The sequence below is a fragment of the Lactuca sativa genome, chromosome 6, assembly GCF_002870075.4.
Source record: "Lactuca sativa cultivar Salinas chromosome 6, Lsat_Salinas_v11, whole genome shotgun sequence".
Taxonomy (NCBI): Eukaryota; Viridiplantae; Streptophyta; class Magnoliopsida; order Asterales; family Asteraceae; genus Lactuca; species Lactuca sativa.
Window position 1 is genome coordinate 205,113,987 of NC_056628.2, and position 17,525 is coordinate 205,131,511.

Consider the following 17,525-nt stretch of genomic DNA (forward strand, 5'->3'; position numbering starts at 1 on the left):
TTCTTTTATGAAATGCTTTGGTAAACATTGTTTTATCACGTTTTGTTTTTGGGAACAAATTCCACAACTCTTTCAAATCAAAAGGATTTACTCTGAAATTATTTTAAAAGCATAAATGAAAATCGGTCTTTTCTGGCCAAGATTTTGGGGATGTCACAATATATTAACAAAGAGTGCTCACTTTCTTGCGACCAAGGAGAATGAGAAATTAGAGAAATTGGAAAATCTTTATTTCAAAGAAGTGGTTACTAGACATGGAATTCCATATTCCATTATTCCTGATCGTGACAGTCGTTTTGCTTCAAGATTTTGGCAGAGATTATAGGAAGAGTTGGGTATGAGAGTTCATTTAAGTACATCCTATCATCCACAAACTGAAAGGCAGAGTGAAAGGAATATTCATACTCTCGAAGATATGTTGAGGGCTTGTGTTATAGAGTATGGTGGTAGTTTGGATACTCACTTACAATTGGTACAATTTGCCTACAAAAATACATACCATTTTAGCATTGACATGGCGCATTATGAAATGTTGTATGGAAGAAAATGTCAAACTCCTACTTGTTGGATAGAACTAGGAGAGAACCAGTTCGCCAGATCAGAGATTGTACAAATAATTGTGGATAAGGTAAAGGTGGTCCGAGATCGATTACAAGTAGCTCGTGAAATACAAAAGAAGTATTCAGATAAGAAACACAGACCAAAAACCTTTGAGGTGGGTGAGAAAGTAATGTTGAAAGTCTCACCATGGAAAGGAATCATCCGGTTTGGGAAACGCGGAAAGTTAGGAGCACGTTTCATCGGTCTGTTTTCTGTACTTGAGCATATAAGAGAATAGACATATAAATTGGAGTTGCCACCGAAGTTACACGGAATACACGATGTATTTCATGTTTGTTATCTATGAAAATGTTTAGCAGAAGAACCATGTATGTTACCCTTGGAGGATTTGCGGGTTGATGAAAAGATGCGTTTTGTGTAAGAACCGGTAGCTATATTAGACCGAGAAATTAAACAATTACGCAAAAAGAGGGTTAAACTTTTCAAAGTTCTATAGAAGAATAAGCATGGAGGTGATATAACTTTGGAAATTGAAGATGATATGAAGTCTCGATATCTACAATTGTTTGTAACAGTACCTAATTCCATGTCAGAATTCTCTTAAAGAGGGGAGCATAGTGAAGTAGTCTTCTACTATGTAGGATTAAGCTTTACATGTGTTTTGTGTACAATTATATGCTTAAAATATAATAAAATGCTTACTCATCGAGTTTCATGACAAAACCAAGAGAGTAAAACTATTTATTAAACTATGGAAGTTATTTTTTTATAACAATTAAGTAATTTAGGATGACCGGAAAAATTATTGGATCAATCGGATGAAAAATGGTAAGTTTTGGAAACTCTAAACTTTTTACTATTTACTATTTACTATTAATATTAACTTTTACTATTTATTATTACCCATTTATTATTAACCATTTACTAAACTATTTGTCATGATTACATCATGAATATGTCATATACCTAACTAGTTATATGGAGAATGTCAACATTTAGCACTAATTATTAAAGAATTATATATGAATAGTAATTCTTACTGGTATAAATAAGCTTCAAAACTCTCATTTCAAATCACACCGCTACAACTTCAAACACTTCCCATCAAGTTAGTAGTAAACCCTTGGAAGCAAGATTAGGGAAGAGTTCTCGAAAGAGAAGGAGTTCTAGCGCCCAAAATATGAATAATGATTATTCGGCAGCCGAATCAAAATCTTGACCGTCTAATTACTGTTCGTCTAGCAGGACTTAAGGTGATTCGATAGTGGTTAAAAGTTAGTACATGATATAGTATTATATTTCTTTAAATTTTATTGATGCAAATTAGGATATTGCTAAAATACGTATACTAGTATTAATTAATAAACGGTGAAATGATGAATATGATGTTGAAATGATATGCTAATACATGACATGATAGTAAAAGGTTATGTTTGATATTTGATATGTTGAAATATGGTGAAATAATGAATATGATGTGAAAATGATATGCTAATACATGATATAATATTAAATTAATATGTCAAAATTTGATATGGTTATATGTTGAAATATGTTTGTGGGTTATAACGATGAGTATGGGTAGTAATCTGTAAGTTGAATTAGTTGAAAGAGCTTAAGCCATATCGGTTGCAAGTTGCATAGTCCTTCTAGATGACTTTGCAACACATGGTTTAAGTACACACATATGTACACAAATTGGAGTGATGTTGGCTTTATGTTGTGGCTAGATCAAACAATGTGTAGGATTTGGGAGGTGTGTCCTTAGGATTGACATTGTTGAACCAATCCTGAACGACGTCGCAAGTTATAATACTTTGCAAGTCGGAGTAGCGAAAGTGGAAGTCTTGGAGTTAATAATTCAGGTAGGAGTCATGACTTACTTAGAACATGAGTCATGACTTACTTAGAACATTTACTGGCCAAACACATGAGTAGTGAAAAGGGTAGAGCCTTGGGTTAAAATATTGTTAAGAAACCCAAATTTAATAATCGTTTGAAATAGTCAAAATGATAGTTAAATGATGATTATGTGTATTGATTGGATGATAATGATAAATAGTTAAAATCATAATAATTTGAATGAATGATCCTAGAAGAAATTGCATATTTTGTTATGTACAACTTTATCGGCTCATGAAGCATATGCTAACACTTATTCTTTTGCTATGTGCCTTATGATTGATGCTGGTAGCTTAGAAGTTTGGCTTGGTGAGGTTGTGAAACTATATGGGTAGTTTCATTTGAATAAATATACCATATGAACATGTTTGATTTAATTATTTAATATTATGAATCGATTGGTAATGTTGTGGTTTATTTAGAAATGTTTTTAAAACATAAAAAGTCTTCTGCTATATTTATGATTAAAATGGTTTTAAAGTTGCGAAATTTTTTAAAAAAAAATCACGACGTTACAATATCACTAAGAGTCATGAATTGCCATTTCATCAAAATACTCTCATAGTCTGGTCATGAGTTTCCGCCCTCTTGAATTACTAATGTATGGTGCACTAAACAAACATCATCTTATGGTTACATGTATTATGTGATCATTGTGGATTACTCCTCCTAATACATGGTTATATCCTTTAAAACGCAAATAAGATAATTCCATTATATTTTCCATATTGTAATGTTATTTGAGAAGCAATTTAACTAGAAAATCATATCATTATTTTTTTACAATGGTGGTGAATTTCTCAAATTGATTATGCACCTCAACTTAGAATGTATCTCTCACCTAACCTCCCTACCTCACACATCCAAGCATAATGGGACAGTTGAGCGACATCATTGACATGTTGAAAATGGTCTTTCATTGGTACATAATGCCTCTATATCTCTATATTGTTGGCCTCGTGCCTTTCAAAACTTTGTTTATTTAATTAATCGTCTACCCACCCCATTACTAAAACATCTCTCTCAATACTCGATTATATTTAATCAAGAACCCAACTATCAAAAACTTTGTCCCTTTGGGGTATTTATGATTTTCATGTTTACGTCCTTATACATATCATAAATTACAACCTTGATAAACTTCATGCATTTTTATTAGTTATTCGTGTAACGACCAGAAAAACGTTACTTCCTCAGTGAGAGGCTAAAGGAAAATGGAATTTACAAATGTAGGAAATGAAGAACCAACAAGTACATTACCATTAAGCATAAGTCAACAAAAGTAAACCAACACACAAATATGGTGTGTGAGCTTGGCCACGACGCATGGATTAAAGGGGTGCAGGACGTTGGGCTTCGTCTGGGTTGCAAGGCATGTGGCAAACACTTAGGACACATGGCCAGGAAGGCGACATGTAGTGCGACGTAGGGCTGACACATAACAAGGACGCAACACATCCTTATGGAGGGCATGACGCGTAGGCATATTTCCAACACTATAAATAGTTGGCACCCGTCTTTCATTGCATGTTTTCCCGAAGATTGCTCGGAGGGCTAAGCAATGATGTGTAGTTTACGGAAGTGAGTGCTAACGCCGATACATGAGTAATTGATTACGAAGCAAGATAAGGTATTCTCTTATCCCGTTATTACGTCAGTATAACTAAGTTACGTCATTACGGTAAGGCTTTTAGAACCCAAGTCTATTAGTAGAGTATGTGATACGGTGTTATTGTGGACTTGAATGATAAGTTGGATGGATGAATTCCCCGATGGAATTCTTAGTTGGTTAACAAAGATTATAAACCCAATGTTATGAGGTGATTTAAAGAGAGTAATAGAACTGACGGTATACGGGGTTAGACCGTTTAGTAGTTGTAGTATGGGACTTGGTAAGTATAGTAACAAATGGTTATATGGTCCAGTTAAAGGTCGAATAAATGACCACTATGGTAGACGTGATAGTAAATCTTTACAAGTTCTAAGGAGCTTGGTAATTTTTTGAATAAGTTTGGATAAGCGATAGATTGGAAAGCATCACAACAATTGAGGTCGCGACAATAGTTACTCTTCACTAAGGTGGTGTTTTTTTCCGAAGCTAAAACGTTTGTAGTCTGCAGACCACATCTGCAACCCTCTGCAGTAGAAGAAGAGAACCAAACATCTACAAACTACAATAAGAAGTTTGTTTTCTCTTTTAACGTTTGTAGGCTGCTAAAATAAACTGAAATGAACCATACGATAGTTAAAAATAATTCTAAATCAAAAAATTGTTTAGTTTTAATCATATGCAAATCGAATACAAAGATCATTGTGATGATATGATTTTTAAAGACATTTATATAAAATAATTAAACATAATAATTGCTAAATAACAATAAATAAAATTGTTAATTTAGTGAACATGTTTATTTTGTTAACTTTTCCAAGATGATGGTTATTTCTTTGGTTAGCTTCAATAGATTTGGTAATTTTACTGGTTAACTTTATAATTTATTAATATTTGATTATACATGAATTTTTTATCGATATGAAATTTACCAAACAGTTTTGAAATTATGTAAAGTATACATTAATTGTTTATAATACATTTACTAATATTATTAAAATAATAAACATGTTGAAAAATTAAAAAAAAAATTGTGTTGAATAATATATCTTAAGGTAAGGTGGGAAGTGGTTTGAAGATGAGGGTCCAGTGCTATGCAATGCAGTACACACGTAATAGTTTCTAAATCAAAAGTCTTTTAAAAAACAAACAACTGTAAAATATCATGTTGTGCATGTTCTGCGCAACACAGCCAGAAGTGGTCAAAAGTGATTAAAAAACGGTTTCTAAATAGTCAGGTGAGCATATGTGGATTTAGTGGGTACATAGCAAACTAATTTAAGGGTTAATATTATATAAACCCTAAATTTTTAACGCGTAATTGGAAAAAGCCTTCATATTTTTTTATTATTGTTGTGGTCACAACTTTCTCGCAGAATTATCACTCTAGCCCACTTAACGAGTTTCATGGTTAAGTTGGTTAATTTTTTTTGCAAAATCAGTCCTAAAAAGTTCAAATTTAGTCCCTGAAGTTTGAAAAAAATTACACCACATGGTTTTTTAACTTTATTTTTCGTTTTTTGTATACTTTATTTATTTTCGTTTTTTTAAAAATATATGTACATTTTTTTATTTTCTTTATATATATATATATATATATATATATATATATATATATATATATATATATATATATTACTTATTTTCATTTTTTAACTTTATTTTTCAACAATTTTTTTAAACCTTTTTACCTTTTGTTTTCTATTTTTTAGTGTATATATAGAGTATATTAGAGTTTTTTTAAGGTTTTTTCATATTTCTTTTCGTATTATATTTTATTTTTTTCAACTTTTTATTTTTTATTTTTTTTAAAACGTAAGTCCCTAGTTTCCATAATTTTAAAGCGTATTTGTGTTGGAAGCTTATTGAATTATGTAATAAATGATGTAAAATTCCTATCAAGTTATATGTGAAAAAGGGGAATAAAATGTCTTTTATGTGATTGAGGATATATTGTACTCCATCCACAGGTGAGTGCAAGGAAGTGGATCGTGGATATTATGTAGGCCTCGTGACGAGCTAAAGGTTATTAAAAGGAATGTCCAAGATTATTAACTATTGGTAATATTTCCAATAATAACATGGTCATTTTGGGTTGTCCTCATGACCCATTTGAGAAATAAAGAATTAGGAGAAAATAAGCTTATTAATTTATTATGAACTAATAAATTAATTGTAAATTATTTTGTATTTAATTAAATAGTTTTAATTAATTAAAAATGTTGAATATTAATTAATTAATTGTTAATTAATTGGAATTATCTAGAATCCTCCAAGAAGTGATAGGGGTGAAATTCTTAAAAGATAAGGGTTATCCTTAGGTTTTGGAATAATTTGATGATTAATTAATTGATTGAAATTTATATTGTAATTAATTAAATAGTTTTGATTAATTAAAAGTGTTTAATATTAATTAATTAATTAATTGAAATGTTCCAGAATCCTCCAGGAAGTGATATGATAGGGGATGAAAATCGTAAAGGAGAAGGGTTATCCTTAGGTTTTTGAATGACTTAAGGATTGAGAAATATGCTATAAAAAGGATTCTAAGGATCAAACCCTAATACTCCTTGACTCTCTTGAAATCGTCCCCTTGATCTCTCTCTTTTCTCTTTGGACAAAAATTATAACCTTCCTAGGGTTATAGAATTTTCAAAAAAAATTCATTCCTCCTCCTAGGGTTTTCCTATTTTCTCTTTTGGTGTCTTAGGTGCGAAGAAAAAGATGGATTTCTACTATTGAGTTCTCTCATCCAAGCAAAGTGGTTGTTACGAGATCCCAATCTAGGAATCAACAAGAAGATCAAGATCAAGAGGTCAGTAATTTTACAGTTTTCAAAGTAAGTTGCTATGATAAACTAAACCTAAATCTATTATGGTGCATTTACACATAAGGTTTTATATTGTTTCCATTAGCATAACTAGTATGTATAAATGTTTAATTATCGGATTTTAGATAATGCCTATTAATATACAATATTATTTAAATAAAGATTTAATTTTGAATATTTAAATTAAACTGAATTTTAAATGTTATTTAGATAGAGATTTAAAATAAATACGATATGATAAACTTCTTTAATTTAATAATATTTAAATAAGATTAAATGTGAATATTTAATTAAAAAATTTTAAATATTATTTATAGATAATTAAATTTGAATATTTAAATGAACAAGCTATAAATTTAAAAGGTTTAAACTTATTAGATATGATATGATAGTTTGATTACTATAGGTATAACACAGTTTACAACATATGCCCCCACATGTTTAATTAAAGCAATGTCGGTCAAACTACGACTAGACTCATTCCCTCTAATCCTATAAGAGAGGTTTAAGGAGGTCTCTCTAATTTCTAATGGAGTCGGTTATTAAAAGCTCATAGTTTACCACCCTCACCACCTCTTTGCATTTTGAGAGTGGAGTTACCGAAATGGTTTTATATGATAAGTGTTTAAAGTTAAATAGTATTAACTAAAAGTGTTAAAATAAAATCTTGTTTTATATAATTAAAACGTGAGTCATATGCTACACATGAAAAACATACAGTTCCTTTATAATATTTTGATGGAGCATTTCTGGTTAGACGACACATCAATTTGAGGATTATAGTTAGACATGATATGAAACTCACCAATCTTAAGCGTACCTTGAGCTGAAAATCATGCGGTTTTTGCATGGTTGATTCACTATTTGTTCTATGATCCACGACATCCCTGTCATAAAAATTAAATGAACACAGTCATTGACTCTAGTCAATGAACCTCAAAAGATATAGGAGTTTAATAGTGAAAGAAATTGATAAAAATTATTGTCTATCTAAATAACTTTATGGTGTGTTTACGGCATCCCTTTACACATTACAAATCCAAAAATGGATCATATAATTGTTAAATAATTCTTTTTAGGTAAGTTATTTTTAAGTGTAAAATCAAACTAACTAAACTCTCCCTTTTGTAGATGTCGAACCCGAAGAACAACAACAACAACCTTCCTCCTCCTCCTCCACAACCATCACCACCACCTCACTCGAACTTCTCACTTTTGTCGGTTCTTTCTAGGGAGAAACTCACTGGACCAACTACATACATTAGATCCGCACCTTAAGGATCACCTTGAGGTATGAGAACAAAGAGTTTGTTCTCGATGGTGAACTCCCTAAAATCACTAAAGAATTTACTGACGAATAAATTGTTGCTTACAATAAACACTACGATGAGTCGACTAAGGTTGCTTGCCTTATGTTGACAACCATGTCCTCTGAGCTCCAAAATGGCTTTGAGAACTAGGGTGCATGCATCATAAATTATCAACTCAAGGATATGTTTCAAGAGCAAGCTAGGTTAGAACGATTTGAGATCGTTAAGTCCCTAATGTCGTGTAAATGTCAAGAGGGAGATTTTATATGTATGCACGTTCAGAAAATGAATTCGTACATAAACAGACCGGATCTCTCACCCCTTAGCTAAATGGAGTAAAATTACCTTCTACCAAAGTATATTGTTATTTTTGAGCACCTCAAAGATATATTCCTTCACTTGTTGGCTCTTAAATTAAAATTAATTGATGCTTAATTTTATTAACATCCGTTTAACTTTTAAAAAATATCCAAAATGAATCTATTTTGTTTAAGATAGTAATTTTTACTAAGCTATAAATATAATAGACTACTAAGGTATTTATTTCACAATTCACGCAACATGACTTGTATTATACAACTTGTGTAACTTCATAAGTTATAGAGTTAATGGCATTGTTGACTAACCAATTGTTCGTTTTGATCTTGTTTGTGCATTATAGGTCACTAAATATGTCAAATAAGTCTTCTTTTTTTCGGGATGTGAAGAAGTTATCCGGTTATCATCACTATGTGGCATGCCATATTGATATGATGCTAACATCAACATAATGGGTCCACGTGACTTCTACATGGATTATTCTCTTAAAATTCTAATTTATTATTATTTATTAAAATTTCAAATTATTATTATGAATAATAATTTACATGAAAATGAGAAGATAGGTTCAGGAAAAGATCTAAGTTTTTGTTCTTGGTGAACAACACCATCCACCTCCCACCACCATTTCAAATTGCAAAAATGAATCAGTCATATGAGAATCTATTATTTATTCTAATAAATGAATAGTTTTAATTTTTTTTTGTCAAGTGTCACTCCAATACAACTCCTCATTAATATTATTTCATGTGTCATGTAGATATATTAGGCAACTCATTTCAAAATTCAAATTTATTTTCTAATTATATGTTAAATTTGAAGTTATAATAACTTTAAAATTTTAATATATCTCTTAATTAATAATTTATTTAAAATAATTGATTAATAATTGTAAATTTTTATTGTGAAAATTTAATTAATTTTATAACCAGTGATTCCCACAGGTTATAAACTAGTACGTGAATAAACCAATAAACCAATATCAAAAGCTAAATGTGAATCCAGATCAACATAATGAATCCAAGTCTACAAAAAAAAAAAAAAAAAAAAAAAAAAAAAAAAAAAAAAAAATAGATCGTTTATAGTTTCTAAAGAACAGGCACATAAACACGGGTGTTAACCCCAAGTTAAATCACAAAAAAAACGCGACTCGATTTACAATGTTTCCTTCTTGTGTCTATTGATTGAGCTCTTATGGATTCAACGTTGTTTCTTTCTTTTTTTTTTATCTCTCGATCGAACTCCCTCTCTCATTGAATCTCATTCTATTTTGTTTTCAAAATGCATATTGATTATATAGACACAACAACGGGTGCACATTCTTCTGTTTCTCTCTTTTTGGGTCCACCACTCCACCACCAACAATTGTTGCTTCTATGAAGAAACCCTAATCTAAAAACAAAAGAAACACATAGACAGAGAAGTCGACATGTGTGGATGTATGGTACCAGATTTGTGGACGAATGAAGATATGGATGCTTTGTGCAGGAAAATGCACAAAAAAATGATTAGATGAAAACTAATAGTTGGCGGATCAGAATTGATGCCAACTATTATGAGATGCCACATTGGCATTCAATGGATTTGAAGTTCAATTTCAATGGAAAAAAAAAAGAATTTTTAATTCTTAAATATTTACTATAAATTACATTTTATAACATTATTTTGAACTTTGTAAAGTTCAATACATCGTAGGAAAAAAATTATAAAGTTGTACGGATTGTAAAAAATTATAAAGTTCAATGCATTATGGATATTTCCTGCTTAAAAAAGTTACATATTACATAATGTTATTTATATCAGAGGCATTTCTTTTCTTATGAAAGTAATCATGTCTAGGACCGTGTATTTGGTGACATGTAAGAAGTAGTCATTCTTTGTACCAAGGATAATAATAAACAGAGTATTACTTACTTAGTTATGTTCCATTATAAAGATTATATTTGAAAAATAAACATAAAAAAAGTCTGTATACCTTTAAATCCGATAACAATGCAAGAGAAGAAAAAATGCAAAAGGTTTACACTTGTATTTTTCAGATTAGTATCACCCAACCCAACCCACACCATTCCCAAAAAACAAAACACAACTTAACCCCAAAATAACAATCAACTTTTCCCTATTACCTACCCAAAATACCATACCATAGCATTGAAAATTATACAAATATGACATGACAATTTTTAGCCTTTCTTTTTGGAATCACCAGCTTCGCCTTCTTTTACCTTCATCAAAGCTTTAGGATCAAGCGGGATGGTTCCCACTGTCAAAAAACCAGAACTTTGACCATACCCGTTGACTTTGACCGGCATTGACCCCACTGTCAAAACACCACCATCACCATCTTCTTCTTTTTGGTTTATAGAGAGGGATTGAAAATGTAAAACATCATCTTTATCTTCAACAACCACCTGTTGTTGTCTATCTTGATGATTAGTTGAAGCTGAAGTATTTTTTATTATATCATGAGTTGTAGTTGTGGTTGTGGAGGCCAAATCATAGAAATTATTTGAATTATTATTATTATTATTGTTAGTAAGCTTGCGGGGAGGTTGAAGAACAGGGACAAATACTGGAGTGCCATAGCTTTTGATTAGTAATCTGGCTTTCTCTTCCTGTAATATCTTCTGTCGGTTCTCATAGTACATGAAATCATCAAGTAAAGATGTCTTCCATGTATAGTTCTTGAATACTTTCAGCATTTCTATTCCTTTTTTATACTTTATCTGCACCAAATCAACAACCTTAAAATTAAATTCAATTCCCATTCCCCAATAACTTCATCCAATCTGTCTGCAACATTTGGATTTGGTGGAATGTTAAATTAAATATGATAAATAAAAGCAGAGAAAACACCAACCTCTTGTGTATCGCGGCTGTTTGTTACTGGTTTGTGCTCATTGTTTTCTAATATGATGTGACGGAAGTGGGGATTTGGTACATCTTTAATTATATGCCACTTCACTGGAAAACTCCCACTCCATTTGTCTTGTTGCCAAAAATCCATATCTTTATGGAAATCCACATGCCCACTCATCTCAGCAACCCCACAAAACTGCCCGCTTGCATTCACCTGTTATCAATTTCATTTTCATCCAAATCATCAATCACACCAAAATAATAATTTATTTCTTTCAATTTCTAAAACTTACAGAGAAAAACAGAAAGACAGGACAGTCCCCTGCTGCTGATATTTTCTGGGCTTCTTCATAAGCAGTGTTGAGTTTCTTGTTTCCATTAGGTGTAGAGGACCATACATTATACTTGATACTCTTATGAACATCATCTTCGCTGTATGATTTTATAACAAAGAACTTTGCATTCACATACTCCACAGGGAAATCATCCTTGTTGTAATTGTCCATGGAGATTACAATGTTTCCTTGCGCATCACTATTCCCAGCTCTAGTTGAGTAGGCTTTAACAGTCAACCGACTGTTTGATCTAGGACCACGGTTCTGTTCACCCAAACCATTCGGATTATTACCATTTCCACTGACATCATTTGTCGTCTTACCAAAACTTGACTTTGACCGAACCTTATCCACCACCACCCGCCCATTACCACTTAAATTAGGCAAGTTGTTGTTACCAGAAGGAACACTAACTTTCAGCCCGTTGTTATGATTCGATGTAGTTTTCCCACTGCTGGAAGTCACAGTCACACCACCATTACCATTACCATTACCATTGTTTGCAGCAGGTAACTTGTTATCATTACTTTTATACCCTTCTGAAACTTTTCCAAAAGAATTTGCATGGTTTGTTGGATTTTGGGTGTATGTTGGATTTGCTGACGATGGATCGGCCCAATTAGATGTGGGCATATCCATGTATTGATCTGTTGTTGTCAAAGTGTCTGGAACAAGCATGGGATAATAAGCTGGTGAAGAGGCACCATTTTCATAAGGTATGTAGTACTGTTGTGCCCCTACATAGGAGCCATCAGATCCTATTCCTATCATAGCACCAGGGATGTAAGGATTGTAAGGGTTATATGGAGACTCTGCATATCCATAGCTAGGTGTAGTATAATACACATAAGGCATACTTTCTGTTTGTGTGCCCTGAACAAAACACACATACATTATGAGTGATCAAAGATTAACTCATTAACAATAACAAAACCAAACACTTTCTATGCTTACTATGAACTGAATATTTTGACCATCCACACCAAAAACTCTATGGTGGTCATCCCAATCACCTGGCGATTCCAATCCTGTTAAAACATAGTCAGGTACTTATTAACTTTATGCAGAAAGTGAAAAAAAATAAATAAATTAAAAAGTTACCTGTACAAATGTAGCCGTAATTGGTAGCAGAGGGATAATACATGCCCTGATCAACCACAAACTCTGGAGTGCCTTCGTTATACATAGCAGCTTCAAGTGGTTCAAGAACACAGTTTGTTAATTGTGAATTTGGGTCAGTAGTGCCTTGAATCTGGGAGGAAAACAAAAACATTAGAAACTCCAAGTTGTTACTATACATATATGTATGTTCAATATTATTGGTTTTTTTAAGTTTATGTTTTAACATTCTTTCTCAGTTGTTTTATTACCAGGTAAGCATCTGCATTTCCATGTTCAGGAACATTATACACATCCATTCCAAGACTGCTACCACTGTAGAAACATACGTAGTACAGCTCAAACACATTCTCTTTTTTACATGCACGATTCTTAGTCATCCATAAATTAGCTAAGGCTTTCCAGAAGAATTTTATTCTGATATACAAGTCATGAATGAAGTTCTGTAGCAAGGCACGAATGCAGAAAGAAGGAATCTAACCTAATCTTCTTTTCATCAAATCATAGAAATAAATACCAAGGGTGGAAGAAAACACAAACACAAACCATTTCCAACATTCAAGGGCCCAGACAGAGTTCTATAAATCTTATACAAGCTTCAAACTCGGTAAATACAAATAAGCTAAACAAGAGAAGGAATCGAACAAACATTATACAAAGCCTACAATGCTCAGTTAACTCATACTTCACATGCTAAGTCGTGCTAAAGTTGACAATAACAGCAGAAATTCTAAAAATCAAATAAACAATGTAAAAAACCCTACATCCCCAGAATCACAACTTTCAATGGACCACAAAAACACACTCTACAAATTACAGATTCCCTTGGTTTTAGATTACCAGAACATAGCCCTAAAAATCATTCGGATACACGAAACTCGCAAATTAGTAAGAAAAAAAAAACAAGCCCTAAATTATCATGTATAAAAATCAAAAGGAAAAGAGAAAGCAAACATGATTAAGAATCAACAAAACATGTCAAAACACAAAGGGAATACTTAAGCAAAAGGAATTAAATCAATCACAGTGCGCGCGTGTTTGGTTAATAGAAGAAGAGGATTATACCTGAAGGGGAAAAGAAAAAAACGAAGCTAATTTAAGCCATGGACGAAGCAGATAGTTGGATTAGGGCAAAATTGCATAGCTTGCCGATAGAGTTGATGATGTTCCTTTGCTGCATAATTTTGTAAATAAAATTTCAGAAAACCCTAACCCTAAGACATATAGAGATAGAGAGAGAGGGAGAATTGTAGAGAGAGAGAAGGAGTTGAAAAGGGTGGGAAGAAGAGAAAATTAAAACGAAAATGAATGTTTGATGAAGAGCGAAGAGAGAGAGAGAGAGAGAGAGAGAGAGAGAGAGAGAGGGGGAGAAGGGGGAAAATGATAAGAGAGACGAGAGACAAGGGATTGATTCGCTGGAACGGAGGCCTTTACTTATTTGTGGTGGGGAGTATTACAAACCAACCAAAGTATCCCTTTTACGACGTCGTTATATCTTTCCCATTTTCTCTATTTCTTTTTATCTATCTATTATTGGTTTGAAACTTGAATCAATACTTAAATAAATACCACGTATTAAACTCACTACACTCACTTACCATTTTCGGAATAACAGTTAATAACTTAAACTATGATTAAAATTTACTATGCTAAGCCAAAATTATTATTGTGTATATCCATACAAAAAATAATCGCATCTTTAACTTTAAACTTTAAATAACTTAAACTGTAATAAAAGAAAAAAAAAGTTGGAATATTGATATTAAGTCAAGATTCAAATGATTTATATATATATAAATAATAAATACATATAAATAAATAAATAGGGGTTGATTGAAGTGTACTTGTTTCTATAGAGAAACGGATAACACGGGGAGGTGGTGGAAGTGTACTTGTAGACTCCTCCTAAGTCCTATCCAATGCAATTTCTAAGTGAGAAAAATACAAAAATAAATAAATAAATAAAAATAGTATTATTTATTTAATAAATACAAATCATGGAATATTGTCAAACTATTGAAGGCTATCACTTTTTCAAAAAATGAAATAATTTTCAGCAAAATCTGCTTTCTAGAAAGACCTACTTATTTCCCCATGTTAATGGCTATTATTTGACCAAATATTTATTTACATTTATCAGTCAAAAATATTATATTTTAATTTGATATAATATTTGTTTGTTTTTTCATATTTAAAATATTTAATAAAAAATGATAGTTTATTTTATAATTTACCCTTTACCCTATTAAAAGTAAAGTTTAAGTTTCAATTTTTCAAATATGATTATCGACGATTGAAAATGAAACATTAGGCTGGAGGGTATGGGGTGCGGTTCAGCTGCGGTTTCAGCTGATGTGGCACTGAAACACCGCCCCCTCTATACGATTTTTGGAAGTGCAGTTTAAGACTGCTGTAGAAATTGGGAGCGTTCCCATGCTCTCTCTCTTCCTCTATCTCTCTATCTCTCTCTTCTTTCTCTATCTCGTCCTCTGTCTCTCCACCCGTTGGGGCTCCAGTCTTATAAATCTTTTATTATTAACTGATAAAAAAATAAACATATACTGTATTAAATATGTTAAGACAAAATAGGAGCAGAAAACGAAAAGTCATGCACCTACCCTTTTCTTGGGGGTTAAGGCAATATGTATTTGTAAATCTTTAATTATATATACTATTAAATATTAACGTACATGATCTTATGGTCAGTTTGCTATGACTGTTTAACAGATTTGTCATTATATACTATGATTGTTTCACAGCTTTGCCACCACAATTTAGGTAATTGTCGCTTTTTGTCCTTGTATTTTAGTAGCTCAATTTGTCTATTAGGTTTTTTTTAGCTTCATCTTTGTCACATTTTTGGGAATTTTTTACCATGTACTCGGTATTTGTGTTGGATTTTGTCACTTAATTGTATGTATAATGATAATGTTGAAGGGTTGTAAATGTGTTGTGTTCCAGGTTGGGTGGTCTTATATTGGGGTTGTTGGATGAAAGTCGCGTAAGTTTCGCCATCTCTCCGCCTTTTATTCTCCTCTTTTGGTTCCTTCACTCCCTTCTTACGATGACTATGTTGATTGCTCATTCACTTGTGAGTTTTTTTTGTGCGCTCTTCTGGTATGCATAGCGGGTGATATTATTGTCCCGTTCTGATCATCCATGTTATATGCATTATTGTAGATCATGGACTGTTGTATTGCCCTATCCTCTTTATCATCCACCTCTGTTTCGTGATTTGTATGCTAATGCTAATTTCCTTCAAAACATAAGAGATTACAACAGCATGTTTGCAATGACGTCTCTTGGTGCTGTTGTCGATGAGGATATTAACAAGGGACCCGGTCCGAATGTTTTTAAGGTTTTTGGTCAAATATCGCATTAGATAGGTTTAGTATGTCCCCAGATGATAACGGTCCACCATTTTTGCAGTTGTACATTGTTGATACTGATCATGATTTCTCAAACATGTTAAATGTTTTTCATGATCCGTTAAAGGCACCTTTAGACCAACATATCGTTGCAACCCTGATGGAGGAGTTGACAATTCATAATGCATATGTGCGTACTTTCAAGACAACGAAAGAAATTGTTGTTGCAGGTCAGTTGGAGTCATATGATGTGTGTATTTTCAACAACGTTTTGATCATAGATATGATGCTCCATTGCCAGGGACACTAGGTTGCATTGTTTGTGGTGATGACTCTGTCACCAGTAAATATGATATTGTTGTGTATTCGATATCTTAGCCCCCACAGTGAGTTAGTAAACTTCACCCCATTTATATGGCCTTACAATATCCATTATTGTTTCCGTTTGGAGAAGATGGTTGGCCCCTACGCCTGGAGTTGTCGAATGAAACGGGGTCGAAAGCAATAAATCTAACAATAAATATGTATTACAGTTATCATATCCATGCGCGTCGCGACAATATTTGGTGGATGCTTATACATGCATTGAACAAAGTCGTCTTGACTATATCCAAAGTGTAACACCCGGTTCCCAGGTAATTTCTTTTAATGTTTATATATATATATATATATATATATATATATATATTATAAATTTTGTTATGTACTTGAACCGACCCGGCATGGTCCAACTTTTAGAATAAAAGTTCCCCATGTATGCTAGATAGGTTTATGAACCTTGGAAATCATATTTTGCATGTATTTTAGACAAACATGGATCCAAGGTTTTCTAGGGTTGCATGTACACTTAGGGGTGTTAGAATGCTCAAAACCCATCAAGTTGTTCATACAACTCGTCGAGTCTATGGCAATCTCCAACGGACTCGCCGAGTTGTTCTTCCAACTCGTCGAGTTCATTCTCATCTTCACATGACTCGCCGAGTCAACCATGCGACTCGCCGAGTCCCTTCAGTCCTTTTTGCCATACAAACTCATTTGAGCCATGCAGCGGCTCCAAACTACAGATCCAAGCTTCTAAGGCATGCTTTTCACGTAAAGTTGCAAACTTTACGTGCATGCATAGCTATAAAGGCTCCAAATGTCCAATCCAAACCCGAAATGGGGTTTCCTACCCAAGGGATGTTTCATTCACGTCTAAACCAGAAACTTTATGACTCTAGGACATAAGAAGGGTCCAAATCTGAAGTTACAACTTCAGATCTAGTCCACAACCCACCTTATCAACTCAAAGATCCATAAAAGCCCTAGATCTCA

At 32.6% G+C, this 17,525-nt stretch overlaps 2 protein-coding genes across 10 annotated transcripts; one reads left to right on the forward strand and one right to left on the reverse strand.

The window, feature by feature from the left end:
• The first annotated feature begins 1,644 nt into the window (after window positions 1–1,644).
• LOC111914194 (uncharacterized) lies at window positions 1,645–9,234 on the forward strand. Of its 8 annotated transcripts, none has more exons than XR_002857719.2 (4): window positions 1,645–4,093; window positions 6,043–6,133; window positions 6,783–6,887; window positions 8,034–8,610. XR_002857719.2 is itself a non-coding variant. In XM_052764829.1 (4 exons), the coding sequence occupies exons 1-4, from the start codon at window positions 6,111–6,113 to the stop codon at window positions 8,892–8,894; spliced, it is 309 nt and encodes a 102-aa protein (XP_052620789.1). In that variant the 5' UTR covers window positions 5,736–6,110; the 3' UTR covers window positions 8,895–9,234. The 8 variants fall into 8 exon arrangements, 2 of the variants coding, with proteins under 2 accessions (XP_023765728.1, XP_052620789.1); XR_002857717.2 differs by having other exon boundaries at window positions 1,645–1,814; window positions 3,697–4,093; window positions 6,043–6,887; XR_002857720.2 differs by having other exon boundaries at window positions 1,645–1,814.
• Window positions 9,235–10,481: 1,247 nt separating this feature from the next.
• LOC111914196 (YTH domain-containing protein ECT4) lies at window positions 10,482–14,237 on the reverse strand. 2 transcript variants are annotated; one of them, XM_023909962.3, is made up of 7 exons: window positions 13,909–14,237; window positions 13,095–13,158; window positions 12,826–12,976; window positions 12,679–12,752; window positions 11,683–12,597; window positions 11,391–11,603; window positions 10,482–11,256 (listed from the first exon to the last, which is right to left on the reverse strand). In XM_023909962.3, exons 2-7 carry the CDS (start codon window positions 13,140–13,142, stop codon window positions 10,714–10,716), a joined length of 1,944 nt encoding a protein of 647 aa, XP_023765730.1. In that variant the 5' UTR covers window positions 13,143–13,158; window positions 13,909–14,237; the 3' UTR covers window positions 10,482–10,713. The 2 variants fall into 2 exon arrangements, with proteins under 2 accessions (XP_023765730.1, XP_023765732.1); XM_023909964.3 differs by lacking the exon at window positions 13,095–13,158.
• Between the last annotated feature and the right edge of the window lie 3,288 nt (window positions 14,238–17,525).

Coding starts and splice junctions, on each gene's coding strand:
- LOC111914194 (XM_023909960.2), top strand. CDS start 1,749: ATGATTATTCGGCAGCCGAATCAAAATCTTGACCGTCTAATTACTGTT. Junction 1,815..6,782: donor TTCGTCTAGCAGGACTTAAG/GTGATTCGATAG, acceptor TTGGTGTCTTAG/GTGCGAAGAAAAAGATGGAT. Junction 6,888..8,033: donor AAGAAGATCAAGATCAAGAG/GTCAGTAATTTT, acceptor TCCCTTTTGTAG/ATGTCGAACCCGAAGAACAA.
- LOC111914196 (XM_023909962.3), bottom strand. CDS start 13,142: ATGGATGTGTATAATGTTCCTGAACATGGAAATGCAGATGCTTACCTG. Junction 12,598..12,678: donor GTCAAAATATTCAGTTCATA/GTAAGCATAGAA, acceptor TGTTTTGTTCAG/GGCACACAAACAGAAAGTAT. Junction 11,257..11,390: donor ACAGCCGCGATACACAAGAG/GTTGGTGTTTTC, acceptor GATTTGGTGCAG/ATAAAGTATAAAAAAGGAAT.